A 19,571-nucleotide genomic window follows, 5' to 3' on the forward strand; every position below is an offset into this window, starting at 1 on the left:
ACTCAGCTGGAGCCTCCCTGGTGAGCCAGGGCTGCAGGTAAATGAAGGGAAGAGGTCTGGTGAGCACTTCCACCAGCTCCCTCAGTGCCCTTGGGTGGATCCCAGCTGGCCCACAGACCTGTGTGTATCCAAGTGCTGCAGCAGGTCACTGACCATTCGTTTCCTTTGGATCATGGGGGCTTCATTCTGCTCCCCATCCCTGTCTTCCAGCTCGCAGGGCTGTGTACGCCGAGAACAACTGGGGTTACTCTTACAGACTGAGGCAAAGAAGGCATAAAGCACCTCAGCCTTTCTTACCTTTTGTGGCTGTTTCCCACCACACCAATATAGGACAGAGCTTGTCCTTAGCCCTCCTTTTGTTGCTCATGTATTTGTAGAAACTGTTTTACATGGCAGGAGCCAGATTAAGTCCTAGTTGGGCTCTGGCCTTTTCAATCTTCTCCCGCATAATCCCACAATTACAAGTACTTGCTGTTGTCCCAAGCTGACACTTCTTCCAGAGGTCAGAAACTTCCCTTTCTTCTCCAAGTTCCAGCCAAAGCTCTGTGTTCAGCCAGGCTGGTCTGCTTCCCTGCTGGCTCATCTTTTGGCACACGGAGATGCCCTACTCCCGTGCCTTGTGCCTTAAGATTTACTTCTTAAAGAAGTGTTCCCTGATTCCTTTGCTCTTCAGGACTGCCTCCCAAGTGACTCTGTTGCTAAGCATATGCTAACCAAGGAAAAAAATGGCATTTCAGATCACGAAAATTCAGAGACCCCTCTTATAATGAAATATGAGTCTCTGAGTTATCTGACCTTGTCTGCTGGAAATTGGCAGAATCCCCAAAAAATGAGGAGGGGGAGCAGTTTACTTGACATCAAGAAGGCTTATGCTTTCATCTTGTTCATCCCATCTAAAGAATATTAATGTTCATAAGAGGCTGAAAGTTATGAATCAAGTTTGGTATATAATTTTCTTCATCTGTTATTTGCAAATATCTAACTGCCTTGTCTGAGATTTTCCATTCAGCACCTTCAGGAGACTATCCTGAGTACAAAGAAAATGTGACTGAAAGGCCAGACAGGAGAGAAAAAAAGTAAGTAAGCTACTTTTTATGGTTTTCCATGATGTCTCAGAGTATTATCAGAAGCCAAGGACTCCAGGGAAAGATGTCCCAGACAGAGGCACCATGGAGGAGGGGGGAACTGTCTGACTCATACTCCTTGTTAGCATCTAAAGCACTAAAGAAATCTATGTACTAAACCTGAATAATTTCCAAAGATGCAGCAGTGGTTCTGCCCCCCATGGTTTAGGAAACCCAATCACAGTTACACTCCAACACACAAGTCCAAATGCTGCTAAAAGAGTTTATTAAAGACCATACTAACAGTTCTCATAACAATGGCACATACAATGATTCAAAATCATGACAAATAGTGTGGAGTTTTGAAGAGCATTATTACAACACACTATGGACAAGAACAAAGCAGATGTGCTGTCTCAGAACTCTACAAGCAGGCCCATGAAATACAGAAGTCACATCATACAGCTACACAAGTGTCAGAGAAAATAGAAAGGAAAAAAAAAAGTCATTCAATATGCAGTCCTTGAATTTATTGACAGTATTACAGTACTTTATGGGCAAGGACTGGCTTGTTCCAGCTGCACTTTCCAGAGCACAAGGGCAGCTGGAAAAGCAAAAATATCCCCAATAAAAACCCTCCAACGAACATGCCTCAGGTGCAATCACCATTCCAGACCTTCCTGCTCACTAATTTTCAGTCAGAAATTCTGACCTCCCTGCAATTACTTTGCTCAGGACAGTGTTTTGTTTTTTAAGAAAACAAAAGCAGGATGCTTCTTTAAGACAGTGCAAAAATATTTCAATGGTATTGTCAATGGTATTATAAGATTAATGACAATCAGCATGGATCAACCACAGCACGGCCAACAGCATCTCCAAGATCAGAAGCAAACGGACGTGCTGCCCCTTGACCAGCACTCCAGACTGAAGGCTTGCAGAGGGGAGATGTGTTCCTCTCTCCCAAGCAAGCCCTCATTTCTGGGTTCATAGTGAGGAATGGTCTTAGCTACTCCAGGGTAATAAAATGCTACAGAAAGCCTGCAATATTAAATTATCCAATCCTCTGTCAAGCACTAACAAAAGAATATTGAAGTGGAAAAAGCACATAGCAGCCATGTGATTTGTAATGGCTCTAACTCTACGATTCTAACGCTGATCCCTTCCTGACCATGTCGGTCGCGGCAGCCCGAGCGTGCCTTACGGAGCCGAGCAGCTTGCAGCACTCCCACGGCCATCAGGGACTCCCAGCAGCACGTGGGGATTTGTATTCTCCGAGACACACCAGCTAATTACAGCTGCAGCCAGCTCCTGGTGCGCTGCCTTTGCAGCTTTTGGCTATGAGATCTCAGCCCCACCCCAGGCTTGTGGCCCTGGTCTGGCCCGCGCTCACAGCAGCACATCTGTGGACATACATTCATTTGGTGTGCATCTTCAGAGCCATCTGCAACCTCTTCTTCTTTAAGCAAATGCTGAGGTGTCTGTATATCACGTTGGCATAATCTGTGTCAGAAGATCCCCAGGCAGCTCCACAGTACGTGAATTCAATGAGAGATAACTGTGCTTTGTCAAACCCACCCAAATCATCTTCTCCCAATTTCCACACAGTTGTGTTTGCATCGTAGTGAGATTACGCAGAACCTTTTTAATGCCTGCCAAATTCAGAGGATAAAATCACAGTGCTGCATATCAACAAAACCCAGCAATTCCAGCCTCCAATATAAAATAATTTATATACACAAAGCAGAATTTACATGTTAAATAAGAAGAGATTGTCTCATTCTCTACGGTGTCTTACCCAGCTACTAAAAAATAAATAATTCACATCAGATTGATGGATTTGTTTCCTATACAGCACACGTGCGCTATCAGGGCTGACAAAGACAACATGAAAAAAACCTTTTGCAATTAATAAAAGAATTGTTGAACACTTGCACATATTGGCACAAGGCAGAAGAGGAAAGGGAACAGCTCAGCTCAGGTGCCTTCCTCTGTGGAGCGGGACTCAGATTTCAGCTTCACAAATTCCTTGGCAACTTCATCATTGGTTCTCTGAGAGAGAATCCTCAGGATTGTGAGTCCAGTCTCATCCATGTGAATCCTGCGCCCGAGGGGGCACCAGCAAGCACAGCTTCCTTTGTCTGCTATGTCTCTGAGCTGCATCACTGCTATCCCCAGAACCCGGTCCTCCCGGGCAAAGCAGTAATCCTTCACACAGACTTGGAGCTCGTAGGCATCGGGGCCATCTTCATTCCCCAGGATGCTGAAAAACACACACAAGTTCACTTACAGTGTCTGGACTGCAAAAACAAAGGTGCCAGCAGCTGACTGGAGGGCTATGGTAAGTCACAGAGAACTCCTTTCTACAGAAAACCCTGGTCAGAGGGAGAGAAATAAAACCTGCAGCATGTGGGCAATTTTGCTGATTTATAGCAGATAAAGAAAACCTGGTTACTGAAGAAGAAAAAACAAGCAACCCCTTTCAAGCTGCCTTTGCAACTTGTGTGTGTTTGTATGTGTGTTAAACTGTGAAATGAGAGGAGTGGGAAACATTAAAGCCACGCTAATAGATTTTCAACTCAGATGACTTTAAACATTTCTGCTTCTGCTAAGGGTAGCTTAATTTCAGAATTACTATTTTAATTAGATGAAGTCTTTGTTAAAGATTCAGGACCTTCCAATAATGTGAAAGCTAATAAAAATAAATCCCCAACCCTTCTGATGTTTCTAAAATTAAAAGAATAAAAGGAAGAAAATCTCTTCACTTAGAGGAAGCCTGCCTTTCCTTGGAGAATGGAACAATTAAATGAACACTCCCTTCTCCCCCAGATGTTTATAGCCTTTTGCTGGTCAGTTCTCCTCATCTCATTTTTATATGTACAGCTGAGAGAGTTCAAGCCTGCAGCTGCTTCTGTTAAGCCTCCCAAGAAGGAATATGTCCTTGTAATAATGAAAGAAAATGAAATAAGAGATCAATACTCAATGCTGAGAAACACAGCAATTTTAGCAGTGCAACTTGCTACCAATTCCAAGGACTGTATCCTTGGAAACAAGTTCCAAAAGCATGTCCCACAGGTCAACCTGGGATAAAAACGCACATTAAGATTAAGAAATAAATAAAAATGAACTTTTAGCCTCAACTCTACCAATAAAATATAACAAGTTCATTAAAATGACAGAGCACAGTAAAATGTGTTCATAGGACAGACAGAGAGCATTTCAGAAGGTAGCCAAAGGACACTGCTGGTATAGAACAAACCTCTGCGTCCCACCTGCAGCAAAACCTTCCATAATCAAGCTTTTCTGCCAAGACATCAAAGACAGGACCAAGCTACTGGTTCATGTACTCTTCTTGGCCCTGTGCAGACTGTCTGGGGACACTGGACAACCCTATCTGTCCCTCTGCATCTGCACTTGCCATGCCAGATCCTCAGGATATTTTTCAGACTTACAAATGAAACGTTTCATTGTATTTTGGCGCCCAGTTGTTGCTCTTTGACTTGGTTGTGAACTTCCTCTTCTTGTCACTCTGGTGGGGCCCAATCATGGTGATTTCAACAAACGGACGGAACATGCCAGACGTCTGCCACTTCAGGTCGTTGGCTGCCACAACTGCAAAAGAGAGTCACAACCTGGTTTACAGCAAATACTCATTTGTATTTTTTGCTCTGGACATCCTTCAGCTCTGCCCTGCTTTCAATTTCTTGTTTCTAACTCAAAACATGACAGTGTCACAACACATACGGGCAGGACATTTTTGTAATGCAAGGATATGATTTTTTGATCTAGTTTAAGTTCTGTGAAGGGAATTTAATGTTTGCATTAGTATGTAACTTCTTCCATACAGATTGTCAAGAAATAAGCCCAAGAAAACAGGCATTCCTCCAGCTCTGGGCAGGCTGCCCTGACAGTTGCATGCTTACATCACCATTATGTCTGGGATAAGAAAGAAAAGAGGCATTTTAGAGGCCAATATTAAAGTCTCTGTTGAAAAGGAAATAGGAGAGCAGGTAAGAAAAAAAAAAGCCCATGAGCTGCGTGTGGTTTCAGGATCCAGAATTATTAGCTTTTAATTCTCATTCTATCTCAGGTCACTGCAGGGAACAGACTGAAGCAGAGGAAATAGCTCTGAAAATCAGCTTTTGTACTTCAGTGTAGATTTAAACAGAAGAGAGGCCTGAAGAACTGTTTATATAATTCTTCAGAGGAAATTAAGTAGTTAAGTATGCTGTACTCAAGTGAAGGAGATGAAGGAGGAAAAGGAACCCTGGGATGAATCACTGCTTTGGTTATTTTCAGAGTGGCTGTTCAGGGACCAGTGTGGCCTACAGGACTGGGGAGAGGAGCCTCTGAACTCTCAGGGCCTCTGTGATCTCTGGGTGTACACTGAGCAGTTTCGCAAGATCAGCCTGCCCCATCCTCTGCAGCACAGACTAAACTGTGGCGCCTGGTGAGAGCCATCATCTGATTTTTGTTTACTTGCATATATCACTGCCAATAAACAACAGGGCTGTGCACTGCCATGTCACTGGCGGGACAAGCTCATTGGCTGTTTCCCTACATGTCCCTGATGTGAAAGAGAGAAAATAATTCTGGCCTGAGATCCCACGAGCTAACACAGAAATATCCTGACTGCCAGCTGGAGATTTGCCCTGGCGAGCCCAAGCAGCAGCACGTGCTTTGCCATACCTTTCACCGTGACCTTGTGCTCCCCAGTTCCTGGGTGGGTGTACAGGTCGATCTGGATGGACACTTCTCCCACAGGATCATCCACACCGGAGCCTGTTGGGAGGAAAAGGACCCCCCCCCCCAGGCACACATGGATTACTGGGCATTGGCACAGGTCTTTATGGCCTCAGGAAGACAATGTGGTGTTTTCACAGCACACCTCCCAGAGCCAGCTTTTCAGTCAGCACGGAGAATGTCACGGAGTGCAAGATAACATCAGGCTCACATGCCCAACACATATAAACACCAACACCTCTTCCATTCCACCAAAGATTGCATCCTACTGAGAACACCAGTGAAGGCTTTTAAAGAATTTAAAAGACCTCAACAGTGGACCTTCACAGGGAGCAAGGATTTTTCAGAGGTTCCTGCCAAGCTACTGCGTATACATGCAGGCATTCCAGTGGTGGGCATTGGCATTCCTGTCTGCTCAGGGAAGAAGGAAGGCCAAAAAAATTCAACAATAAAAGAAAAAGGAGGAGAGGGCATCACACAACAGAGGAAATATAGGGAAAAATATATATATATAAGTATTAGTGATTTGCACAGAGCCATAGCGCAGTCTCACCCTACAAGAACCTTCCTGCATGTTGTACATCACCTAAAAGTTGTCATCCTGACTGTTTATCTGTTTCCCTCTGGAAGATGATGAGAATCCCTTCTTTGCTGTGCATCAAAATCTGTGAGAGAGAAGTACTCACAATTTGCATGCTCATTTATCTTTATCAATTAGCCAGGGAGAAAACAAGATGTAGTCTCAGAGGGAAAAGATAACATGTTCATAAAAGAGGGAGATCTCATGAACATTACAATTCATATATTATGATTTTTTCCAACTTTTTAACTTTTAATCATAATTATCGTCATGTAATATGTGGAAATGACATTTTTCTGGGTAATAAAGTTAAGATGTGATGTAAATTACAGAAAATGACTGCTTTGCAAAATGAAAATCAAGTTTTGATAAGAGAGTGAGATTTTTCTGACTTTCTCTTTGATAACTGCCTGACCGCAGTTTGGCAATTAGCAATGCTGTTGTAATTGAGATATCTAGAGGGTAATTGAGTACCTACGAATAGCAGTTATTTTGTCAAATTTGAGGGTAAGATACATTATTAAGTGAAAAACTGGTCTGTTTGAAATTCTAGATAAGGAGATTGAAGGATATCATTACACAAACATTTTGATTAGACTGATCTAACACGTCAACTTTCACAAGAATGGTCTGCAGCAGCAAAAACACTCATTTAAAAACCAAGAGGTTGAGTGCCAAGCACTGCCATTCTCTAAGGAAAATTACAAGTCACAGAACTGCAGGCAGTGAAAGTCACATTAATATACCAGTAAAAGCATCTGAGCAACCAAAACAGAACCTCAAATTATTACCTCAGGGTAGGTTCTCATTCTTGACCTGAGTACATTAAATAATCTTTAGGGTGTAACAAATATGGTCCTGAACATACTGTTTCCTCTCCGCTTAGAAGGGCAATATTGCTTTTTTTTCTGTATATAAGCACAGAGCTTTAAAATTGGTAGGCTTAATTATTGACCTGATCCATCTGCTGGTGTGGGTCTGTCACTTCATTGTTGGCTTTTTCCACAAAAAGAGGCAGAATTTCCAACAGTATGTAATGGCTATATCCACAGAAATATCAGCCACCAAGCATTCAGGTCTTTATCGATCTTTGGTGTAACTAGTAGGTTATAAAGGAGATGCTGATGCCTCAGAAGAATAAGAGCAGAATCATCCCACTACCTTTGAAGAAGACAAAACTCATATTACAGTTTTTTTCCTTCCTTCATTCTTGTCTTTTCATATAAAAATCTTGTTCTATGAACTGAAATTTTCAGAGACAAAAAACTACTCTGAAGATGGCCAACAAAAATATTCTGAGCATATATAACTGTGCACATACACACACTTGTATGTTTAGTGATAAGCATATTTAATTCTTGACATGAAAGCCTCACTGGTATTGCAATACTGAAAGGTGAAACTGCAGAACTGAGCTCGTGCAAAGGGTTATAGATGTGTTTCACCTGAGATAATGAAAAGACTTTGGACAGCAAAAAATAAATTAAGAGATGAAACACTGCAAGACTTAATATAGGTAGGGGTCTCCTGGGCATCCAGACCTTTAGATAACCCCTCTTCAAGCCAGATGGTTCAAGCTTGGCCATAACCTTGAGCGCATATCCAACATTCCCATGTATTACAGTAGTCCTTCTCAGCAGACCACACACATGCAAGCCCAGGACTTGAAACACACACCCCATGGTAAAGGGAAGGGGAACAAATCTGCAGCATCTCCCAAAAACCAGTCCATTTTGAAGACAGCTTTCACATCCCATGAAAAAGTCTCAAGCATGGGAACAGATTCTCAGGCAAGGTACAGACTTCTAAACCACACAACCTGTGGCTCAGTCTGTGGGATGCAAGCAGTCAGTGGAAGTTCGCTTCTACAAGGGAACTACAGGGAACAGGACTCTGGAAAAGGTTTCTGAGCATGGGCAAGATGATTCAAAAGCAAGGCAGTTGGGTAATGTTGTTATGGTAACAACATTAATCTTGAACATACCCTTATCAGGAAGAATGTCCTCATTAGCGGTAAACCTTATACCTTTCCCATCATGCACTGAGACATGAATTCAAAAGGCAAGAAAGCAAGCAGGATAAAGAGAGAAGAGTATGAATTACAACACAATTAGCAATGTCACTTAAAAACAAGATAAATATTATAGCTCTTAACAGACAAAATATCGTCCTAGATCTTCTGCACCAGGATTTGGAGAGCAAGGCCGTCTGAAAGTAAGGCATAGTCTGGGTTAAAACAGAACAGAATTTGTGCTGGCATAACTAAACTGCAGCCCAGATCCAATCTGCAGAGCAAACATTTAGCAGCAGAGTGCCATAGAAGCCTACTCAGTAATGAAATGAAAGCAGTAGGTACCTCATAAACTGGAAGGTGCAACCACTGAGCAGGGAAGTAAGAGAAGCAAACAACATTTTTAAATGATACTGCATGAAGTCATGTCCTCCCAGGAGCTTGTGGCACTTACGCAAAGGGAAACCCCAGTCACAGGGCTCTGGTAAGAAGATGTGAGCTGTAAATAGTAGTGCTGTCCCTTCTGTCCCTTCAACCTGTGTGCAGTTCTCCAAACCCATCTACCAGCCATAGTTAATGACAAGGGTAAGCAATTAATATCCTTCTTCAGCCCCAGTGCTGGGAGGGAGTCACAGCATCACAGAATATGAAGAGTTGGAAGTGACCCACAAGGGTCATTGAGTCCAGCTCCTGGCCCTGCATAGGACCATCCTAAGAGTGACACCTTCTACCTGAGAGCACTGTCCAAACATTTCTTGAACTCAGAGAGGCTTGGTGCTGTAACTACTTCCCAGGGGAGCCTGCTCCAGTGCCCAACCACCCTCTGGGGAACAATCTTTCCCTGATATCCAACCTAAATCTCTCCTGATACAACTTCAGGCTGTTCCCTCTGGTTCTGTCACTGGTCAGCACAGGGAGGAGATCAGAGTCATGCCTTTCTCAGAGATAACTCTGCACTGATTCTATAGATACTAGGTGGTGTAGTGCAAATCTTTTATTCCCCAAACAGAGTCCAAAATTCTCAAGCCGACTAATCTGCAAGATACTGATTTGGACTAGTGGCCAGCTGCCCAGCAATTGTTCCCTGCAGTGGCTTAGAATTAGTCACAAAGAAACGTCATCAGTCATCTTTGAGATTCTAAATGATGACCTCGTAACGTGTGCGTATGATGCCCTAAAGCCAGAGCTTCATTCTTTCTAAGCTTAAAAATTACATAAACACCCATGCACCCACTTCTGTGGCAGCCTTGTATATTCCTCCTTCTGAGAGGTAATGATAATGTTCCATTATCTTTGTGTTTCTGCTAAATACTTGTCCTCAGTGAAGTTTTACAGTCAAACCATGTATTGTATGAAGCCACTTTCTCATATAATCTTTGAATTTGTCACTTTCGTGTCTTCAATGGAGCACCTTCCTTTCTCTAATTTTAAGTACTCCAGACTGTAGTACAGACTGCAGGACATCAGTGCTGCACACTTTCTTATACCTTAGCTCAGCATTTATTTAACAATTTAATAGTAATTTAACAGTATCAACATAAAAAAATCTAGCTTCAATTATTTCATAGTTTGGATATATAATGGGAAATATGTGCACCGAACAGCAAAGATTGTAAGCACTCACTCAAGTGCACACTGAAGTTCCCCATTAAAACATGATTGGTGTAACCACAACAGCCAAGTTCCTGGAGTCCCTAGTGGATGTAGCAGTCTTTGACCTGTCTGGCCACTGGATGTCATCATTGCTCTGCTGGGACACAGCTACAGGACCATTCTCTCAAAGGTATGGATTTTTAATTTAATTTTCAGTGTTTTAATGCAGTGCATTTGAACATAAGGAACTCTAGACTGTGTTGCTGTAGGCAGAGATCACAGAATCACAGAGCCATCACAGCTGGAAGAGACCTGCAAGGTCCTTTAGTCCACCACCAAAATCATCCCTAAACTATGTCCCCAAATTCTAAATTCAGACACCTCTTGTACACTTCTAGAGACTGTACACTTCTCCATGCCCCCCACCCTGGCCAACTTATTCCAATGTCTAGCAACCTTTTCAATGAAAAAATAAATTCTATTACCTAACCCGAACCTGACAAAACTTCAGGCCATTTCCTCTCATCCTTTCACTAGAGACATGGCAAAAAAGACCAACTAGCACCTCACAATCTCCTTCCCAGTAATTTCAGGTGCCCTCTGAGCCTCCCATTCTGATGATTCAACCGACCAAAACTAAACTTTCCTCTTTAGAAACAAACCCTGTTTTGCTCACAGAATCGCTGAACTCTCTACAGAGCTAGGGGAATGCCAGTATCAAGCAGCCTCATTTATACACAAGGGAGTGTATGTGAGCTAGGGAATGCTTCCCCCTTGATCCTGGGACTTGGTGTGATGACCTGCTGGTACAGTCTGTGGGGTTGCCAGCCCTCTTAGGCTTGGAAGAATTGAAAAAAAAAGGATCCCATGCAAGAAGACTGCAGAAGGACAAGCCAGGGAGTTGTATGACTTGGCTGCTGGGATGAAGTAGCTTAAGGCAAGGCTTTAATTAAACAGCCTGAAAACACAAAAATACCAGTTTTTGTTTAGACCCAACCTTTTGTAGCATCTGTCTCCTCTTACTGAGAATAGTGACATTCACAGTCAGCCAGTGATGGTCCTTGACTAGAGTATGGAGATGTTCACATGAAAGCAACAAAATTAACTGTTTACCCCTCCACATTCAATGAAACAGCACCACTAAGCCATAGGGCTTCTCAGAGTCACCAAACAGTTTGGTGACCCATCCCAGTAGCTTATTAATATGTTGTGGTAATCTGTAATCACCTAGCTCCCACATACCCTGTACTGGCTGCAGATGAAACAGTGCATTTGTTGCTCACCTCAGAGACTTCTCCCTTTACAGGCAGGCTGTAGCTCTGTGACTCATCACATTGCTGTCACTCAGCCTTAGTCAGGGCCACACAGGCTGTACCACAAACACAGCTGGCCTGTGACACAGGCACTGGCAGGTTTCTGCAGTGGTGTCTTGCTGAAATGGTGCCTCACACCACCACACAAGCCTCAGTACAGTAACTTCAAATTTCGTTTAAGCCACCCACCCACATTAATTCATGAAACGTGACTGTTAAGTGAGGACTGCAGAGAAAAAAAGACCACAAACACTCCAGGCCTTGTGTTTCGCATATTTCTGCTTTCCCCAAATGTAGTCATGGAGTGGCAAATAAGCCCCTTTTCCTCTTTTCTAGTTTCACAAGCTCCGAACTGTCACAATTTCAGAAATGTTACTGCCAAAAGCACTCTTAGAACTGGCAGTACAAGGGAGAGAAATTATGAGCAGAGCCAAGAGCTCCATTGATCCCTGCTAATACAAGAGAGTCTTACCCTGAGCTGTCTGAGACTGGACAAACGTTTTGATGAGAGTGTCCGTGGTCTGAGTGTAGAGGGAGAGAGCATATCGAAGTGACTGTAGGTCTGGACTCTTCTCCAAGAAAGTTTTCTTCAGTCCATTCCCACCAGCATGGAAATATTGCTAGGAGTAAAAAGAAACAGGAAAGGTACTGAGCAAGAATTGCAACCAGCAACCAATGTGTATGGGCAGTTGTGCACACAGATAGGAAACAGGTGGGAAAATTCACAAAACAGCTTCTGTACTGGAAACCCAGCTCTCAGACCAGCTGATACCAACTGCTCATGGCATTCCTCTTCCAAAGCAATTAAATGCGAATATGCTGACTCCCAGCATGCCAGTCCCCTGAACCTCTTCAGGTGTACACATACATGGCAGTATTCACTGAGAGCCTTTATCACTGCGACAGCAGGGACAAACTCCTGCCACCTGCCAAACCAGCACAGGAAATGTCCTTCAAAAAAGAACTTGGGGATGGAGTTGGGAACAGCAGAAACAGAAATGGAATCACTTACTTTGATTGTATCCAGTGCCAGGTCCAGAACAGCACACTGCTTTGGGGTGAGGCTCCTGGTTTCTTCTCTCACCATATGATCCTGCAAACAACCATTGTATTTGACATGAGTGTGCTGTCAGAGGCTAAAGGAAAAGGAATCCTCAGCATCACCACTTTCTCCAGAATTCACACTGCATCTATGTGGTGGCAGCATTAATTCAGCTGTTCAAGGAATGCTTAATGGAGTCTCTCAGAGTCATTTATTACAACTTAACTTGGAAATAAACTAATTTTCTCTCCTTGCAGGCACAGAAGACATAAATAAGGAAAGAACTGGACAAAGGTAAGCGGCAATTTAAAATCACAGTTTGTCTCTCAAGAAAACCCAAACAGAAGCCTGAATGACACCACTGTCATTCTGGAAAAGCCACAACAAAACTCTCCAAATACTATATAAATCAAGGAATTCTGGGTACTAGGCATTAGTGAAAGTCATTAAATGTCTGTTGTTTGTGGATTTTTTAAACTCTTCCAACTACAAAGGTCACTAATTCATTCCATCATTTGTGAAGAAGAAGAAAAACAAAAGGAAATAGATTTGTTAAAAGAAGACATTGTTCTCGTTAAGACCCACCAAGTCTAACAGCAAAAAGCCAGTAATCACTTGGGAAAAAATTCCCTTTTCTGCAGTGGAAGCACATCCCTGTTAGAGTCCTGGCTGACTACAAGGATGCACCATCCTTTGGCATTTCACTAAGCTCTTTCTCTGATGCTTAGTCTAGATCTCAGGGGAAAACAGCGTATTTTAGGAAGTCAAAGCTTTGCACAAGCCCATATTCTAACTGAGTAGATGGAGGGTCAGGCCAGCTGACTTCAGGATGGGCTCTAAAGTATTCATAAAAAAGATGTAAGTCAATCAGGCAAAGGCTTTATCCCTACTTTAAACATGTCACAGGCCCCCTAGACTTCCCAGGAGACACATCTGCTAAATTGCCTCTGTGAAAAGCACACCTAATCTGTGGCATCGTGTGTGGGTTTCACAGGGACAAACCTGTTGGCTATCTTGCAGCTTGCTGATTCTTCACGCTGTCTGGTGCTGTCCCCATTCATTATCCACTGCAATCCATCTCCTGCCTGGTGGAGACAGGGCTCTCTGCAGTCTAGGGGCAGCCATAAGTCATTTACAACACTTCTCACAGACATCTAGCTATCAACTTTACACAGTGAAGCCTTGAACTGCACAGAAGATGCCTCTCAAGTTGTCAGTTTCTCAGACAAGTTCACATTCTGCTTTCTTGAGTAGCAGAGATGTGCCTCAATGTGCCTCTTCGCCCACACAGGATGTCCCTGGCCTGGGGGGCTGTGTGCAGGGGCACAGTACTTGGTGAGCGGCAGTGTGCCTTCTGTTGTGATATGCTGTCCTGAGGGGAGCAATAGCTCTCCTCCTTTTTCTTCATGAGCTGGGGGTAATTCAATTGAAGATGATGCGGCTTAACACTTCAGTACACAGAGACTTCAGTGCACAGAGGGAAAAGCGTTCTTTTTTCTGTCTCACAGTCAGATTAAGCGCAAAATCAGACAGAGCCCAAGGCCACATTCATGGGAAAGGCCAGTTTAGTCAGTGTAGCTGTGTTCCCAAGGCAGGGCTACTTTCACATCTGCTAAAATGACTTTCTAGGCCTGCCTGCCAGATTGCCCCAACTGCCACAGAAACCAGGTGGTCAGCACTTTTCTCTCAAACACCTACAGAGCTCTTTCAGCCCCATCGAGAGGCCACTCCACTCATGCCCATGCTGTCAATGCAGAGCAACACTTCACTGCTTTCTCTGAGTTTCCCAGTGTCATTTTCTTCAACACATTATGTAAAAATAATACAGAGATTGGACTGGTAATACTTGCACCTACTCAGAGAGGAGCCCACAACTGTCACTCCTATGCATACCTGCCCTCTGCAAATCCCACACTGTTCCTATAAAGAACTGTGCAGAGTGCTACCTTGCACTTCCCAGATTGCCAGTCAGGAGCAAGAAACAAATATTTACATCAAATAATTATGCAAGTTCAAGCAGAAGAAGTAAAAAAACAACCCCAAACAACCCAACAAACTTTTCCTGATCTCTCAGCCTCATCCTTGTACTCTCCAGAGGTATTTTCAGAAGGAACTCTGCAGTCAGAGCCTGGCTGTTTACCCTGGGGGCAGCACAAGGGAGAGGAGGCAGCTGCTCCCTGCTCCAGTTGCTGGCTATTAAGTAAACTGAGCAGAAAGAGTTTGATAATAAGTGGGAGGCAGATATGTGGCACCAAGGAGTCAGGTTTATGGTTGGCTTTCTGAGCATTTTAAAATACACTGTGAAATTGATTTGTCATCAGGACGAGAGCCTGTGCTTGTCAGGTCTGTCTGTCTCAGTTTTCAGCTGAGTTATCTGATTCACTAGAGCTCTGCTCTCCCTGTCCTATTTAGGACCAATAATGCTTAAAATCTATCCCATAATTTTCCCAGGCTTTTAGTGGAACTGAAAAATGCAGAGGAGGGGGGGTCTACAGAACCATGCCTTCCCTGTTAGCTTGTATGTGCCTGCAAACATACAAGGACAAAAAACAGAATATCCATAATTCTTACACAGACTCCAACAATTTTTACTCTTATAACACTCCTATTCTATTGGAAATTTTTGGACACAATGTCATTTCCCTTATGATCTCCAAAATCCAGGTGCTTTCACACTTGAGCACAACTGTATTGCCACATATAAAATCCTGTGTACCTGTACTGCTGCAGTTCTATATGCGGATATGCAAATAAAGGCTTGAACACACACCAGGGCTTGCCTGATTTGCATGATTATGTGCAGTTCTAAAAATGCAGTCCAGAGTCACCAAAGTTAAGCTTTACAGTAACTGAACTGAAGAAGGGCCGCTGCTGGGGGACAGCCTTCACCCAACAAGTGCAAATGCAAACCAGCAAAGCTTCCAACCCATTCCTGGCAAAAGGTGCCCTCTACATGCTTCGAAATTCCAGTTATGAGAAAATATGGAACAAGTAAAAGATAACAGTGAATTTCAGTGGCCACGCCCAAGAATGCAAGCAAACCACAGGAACTCACAGACTGTTCTTGTGACCTGGCGGAAGAAACAGCAAATTCAGAGCTCTGCCTTCAGACACCAGGATTACATGTGAAAGGCAGGGATGGCTTCTTTTTCATCATGTGGAGACATGATGAGTACTTGCTGATGCTTTTGCAAGAGAAAGGGGAAACTCAGGAAACAGGAGTCACATTTGGATGCTGTGGCTCAGCTGCCACTCTCCCAGGCTGGCTACAAAGCTCCTTTCTCCCCATTTTTCCCATGGAAGCAACAGCCATCATTGCAAGCACAGGAAGCAGGGAAGGAAACACAATCCTCATGAGACGCCATGTCACCAGGGATGACAGCCTGACCGTGGGAGTGCATAAGGCCATCACTCAGCACAAGTGACAGCTATTCCCTGGAGAGACACACTTGGAGGCTTATGCTAAGTGACTATTAACTGCTATGTACCAGCCTCAAAATGTAGCTGGAGAATAGGTGTGCATCTAATGACAAACCTGCATGCCCTGATCACTTGCTAGGACTGCTAATAAGCACTGCCTTAAATAAGCTGGGTACTGGCCACATAAACGTGTACAGAAAATGTATCTGCTGAGCAAGGGATATAGGAGTATGAACACAACTGTAATAGTGTACAAGACAAAACCAGAAAACTACAGGGAAGGGACAATTGCCTTTTGAAACTGCAACAATCACTTAGGAGAATATCCTTTGCACTCGGAAGATTTCCTTGGTCATGCTCTGACACAGAGTTCAGGTCCGGCTCCATCTCCCTCGCAGCAGACTGCACTGTGACACTTAAGATTTAGACCTCCTCCTCTTGTACAACATCAGTCTTGTAGCACAAGTGCAACCACAGCAGAGCACAATCTGAGTGCTGTGAGGCGTCACTATTTTCATACCATTCCTGTCGTGATCAGTGAATTAGTGCTTGATTCGCTTATGATGAGGTGGCGTGCGCTTCATAATGCTCATGTCATGCACTGTCACGTCATGCACTGTCAAAACACATCAACAGAGCCTTCATGCTAAATGCCAGCTTGCCTGTGAAGGGAGCCCACGCAGAAGGAATTTACAGACACAGGCTCTCTTCCATAAGCAACAGTTATTTTTTTAACAGTCCATGTAATTCACCCACAGCTAACGCAAGTGTCTTTCCAAGCATTAGGGACTCCCTTTTATAAATGGGGATACGGAGGAGCTGGCCAGATATTGAGAAATTTCCTTTTTTTCATTTTAAATCAATGTACCAGACTTAGCACCGTGTATACAAAAGAGAAAAACTACTTTGATGATTAAACACACAGTAAGATTTAATGTTAAGCACTATGCTAATATTAGTAGAATGCATTTAAAAGCACATTTGATGCATTTAAAGGCATTTTTCTACAACAGCATTCAGCAACAAACCACTGGAAGCACAAGACATGCTATGCACTACCACACTTCCATGCTTACACACAGGGACATTAACACAAGCCATGCAGGACAATACCTTCAACTTTGACAAGTGTCCCAGTTCCTTAGCAGCACTGAAAATCAACTGTGTGCCCTATGGTTGCAGAATTTAAAAAAGAAAGGAGGGGGGAAAAAGGTTATAAACAAGCTTAACATATTTTTCCTTTGAGCAAGTCAAGTCAGTTCACAGCAACTTCACATAACCACCCAAAGGCCAGGCACAACAACTGGACTCTCCTTGCCAGTTTATTGCCTAGTACAAACCCTGGCATTTCTGTGGATACTACATCAAGAGCTATTTCAGAGCACAATGTCTTACTAACCAGCTCACTATTGCTTACAGCAACCACTCACTTACACAGGATGAACCTTCAAATGGACTGCACAGGGTTGGAGTGAAGACCATCTCCAAACGCTCCTCTAGATTCCACATCTAAATACACACAAAGACTGCAAAGACTGGTCACGGCAAAAGACCACACAACCCCAAGATGATGAGAATCTGTCCACAGAGGTAGGGCCCAGTCATCACATGGGGGTAAGCACAGGTCAGATCATAAATAAAACTGGACCTCAGCTATTCAGGGGTGAGAGATTTGCAAAGTCTTGTGAATACTACAGCATCACCTTCAAATGTTCTAGAGCTTGGCCAATGGCTCTCCTTCCCCCACTGTGCCTTGATAAAGCTGTATAACCAACGAAGAAACATAATGGGAAGATGAACCCCAGCGACAGGAAATCTTCCTTCAAGGCACTTCACCAGTCTCACTGTAAAAAAATCTCTTCCTTTTATCTAGCCTAAATCTACCCTCTCTTGGTTTAAAAGCTGCAAGATACCTATGTACCAACTGGCTATTTAGGCATTTGGAAAATAAATGTTAAAACACATAAAATGTGTTTCAACTAGGTCAGGTTGCTCAGAGCCCCATCTAACCTGGGATGGGGCATGTTGTGTAAGGACTGTTGGTTTCATGAACAAAAGGTCTTCAGTAAATCCAATTCTCCTTCCCTCTCCACTACTATCATTTCTTATCTTAACAGTCTTTAACTCTCTTGCTTAACCACAACAGCCTTGAACACACCCCACCCCAAAATACCTCAAACTGTAATGAAGCAAGATGTAAACCCAGAATTACTATACCGCCCTTTGCCCCTGCCAATGTCATTCAGCTTTCCTTTGCTGCCTTCCTGGGTATTTGTTCGTTGCTCTTTAGGTCAGTAATCTGCGGAACAAGGCAAGGAAAGGCCTTTTCTTTAGTTTTTCCAGCTTTGGAAATTTCTTCAAGCTGAAAGACTCTGTGACCTGAAACCACAGATCGCCTCTTGATTTGCTCTACTTGTAACCACCAGCTAACCCTCAGTGTTCCTCAGCCTTTTATGTTTGTTGAATACAAACTGACACAGAATGAACATTATTGATTTTCTAGCTAAACAGAAGCTCTTGATAAATGATTCAATTCACAACTTTTGGCAGGGGTGGAGGGGAAAGTGCAGGCAAGCACAATGAATCTACAAAGAAAAGCTCTTGAAATGAGAAGGTGAGCTTATCTGGCTGTCAGTATCCAATGGGTAGTGTTGAAGAGAACAGCTCTCTAATCTGAAAGTGCACGGATTTCCATGCATTTCCAGCAAGGAGGGTTGAGCATGACTGCACACCATCAGCAACAGAGAGATTTCACTGTGGGCCATGCCAAATAATCAACCAGAATACAGGGTTTCACCATCCTCTTCTACGCAACAGATCTGCCTGCTGTTCTGTACAACTTGCCATAAAATTCTGTTGACTTACAGGGTCTTAAATTTTAACAGTTTTGAGTCCATTGAACATGCAGGGAAAAAAAAGGAAAATGTTTTTGTATCTGGAATTTTGAAAAAGGGAATGGTCTCAACACAGTACCATCAACCTTTCTTAATTCAGTATTTTCAGCATTAACTGGACACTTTTTTATTTAATATACATTTGAACAACAACATTAACTAGCTCAGGCACGTAATCTTCCTGCCTCAGGCTTTTAAGGAGGGCAGGTCAGGAACACTGAGCAAGAGTTAGTGACTGGACACGCTTCATGGAACAAAGCTACTCAGATAACTCCTAGTTCTTGCACGCTAAGAAAATCCTTGTCAATCACTGGCAATCTCTGTCAATGCATCTGCAAGGAGAAATTATTTTGCTGTTACACTGAGTTTGTCATCAGTGCTGGTAACATCTAATGAAAATCTAGACAACTCCTTCCTCTGCCAAATGGCATTCTTGTAAACAAGATGCCATACTCCTAAGAGAAGTTATTTATGATGGAAAACATACCACAAAGCTTTACAGACAGCACTTATTCCAGTTGTGCCAGAGAGTGAGAACAACTGAACTTAAATTATCAGGTAGCTTTGAGAAAAGCTGCCCACAATGGAATTGATTAAAATGTCAAGGATAGAATATGAGGACAAATTAAATCCTCATCATGAATCGTGCCTAGCTCTGCGGCAAACACAGCTGGAAAGGGGATGGGCCTTCACGCTGGTTTTCCTTGCTCTTCCATGATGTTAGTTGTACTTTCCTAAATTCTACAGAAACAAGAAACACACCTATAGTACACAACGCAGAGATTTTAAATTCCTTGTTAAGGGTCTGATGCTTTTTTGTCCCTTCAGTGAAAGCATGCAGAGAAGGATCCTCAGCTGACTCAAGTCTAATTGCTGGAAGTCAACAGAATGGCACTGATTTACACTCCAAGTGA

At 43.2% G+C, this 19,571-nt stretch overlaps 1 protein-coding gene across 3 annotated transcripts in view; it reads right to left on the reverse strand.

The window, feature by feature from the left end:
- Nucleotides 1-1,333: 1,333 nt before the first annotated feature.
- The window catches only part of UNC13B (unc-13 homolog B), a 208,002-nt gene continuing 189,764 nt past the window's right edge, over nucleotides 1,334-19,571 (reverse strand). For 2 of the 3 annotated variants that reach the window (XM_059837153.1, XM_059837151.1), the window contains 6 exons: nucleotides 16,877-16,933; nucleotides 12,314-12,394; nucleotides 11,774-11,921; nucleotides 5,751-5,843; nucleotides 4,514-4,673; nucleotides 1,334-3,324 (listed from right to left, as the gene is read on the reverse strand). In XM_059837153.1, coding sequence (XP_059693136.1) covers nucleotides 3,039-3,324; nucleotides 4,514-4,673; nucleotides 5,751-5,843; nucleotides 11,774-11,921; nucleotides 12,314-12,394; nucleotides 16,877-16,933 — 825 coding nt within the window. In that variant the 3' untranslated portion in view covers nucleotides 1,334-3,038. The remainder of the gene's footprint in view (nucleotides 3,325-4,513; nucleotides 4,674-5,750; nucleotides 5,844-11,773; nucleotides 11,922-12,313; nucleotides 12,395-16,876; nucleotides 16,934-19,571) is intronic. The other variant, XM_059837152.1, reaches the window with a different exon arrangement.

The sequence above is a fragment of the Haemorhous mexicanus genome, chromosome Z (genome assembly GCF_027477595.1).
Source record: "Haemorhous mexicanus isolate bHaeMex1 chromosome Z, bHaeMex1.pri, whole genome shotgun sequence".
Classification (NCBI taxonomy): domain Eukaryota; kingdom Metazoa; phylum Chordata; class Aves; order Passeriformes; family Fringillidae; genus Haemorhous; species Haemorhous mexicanus.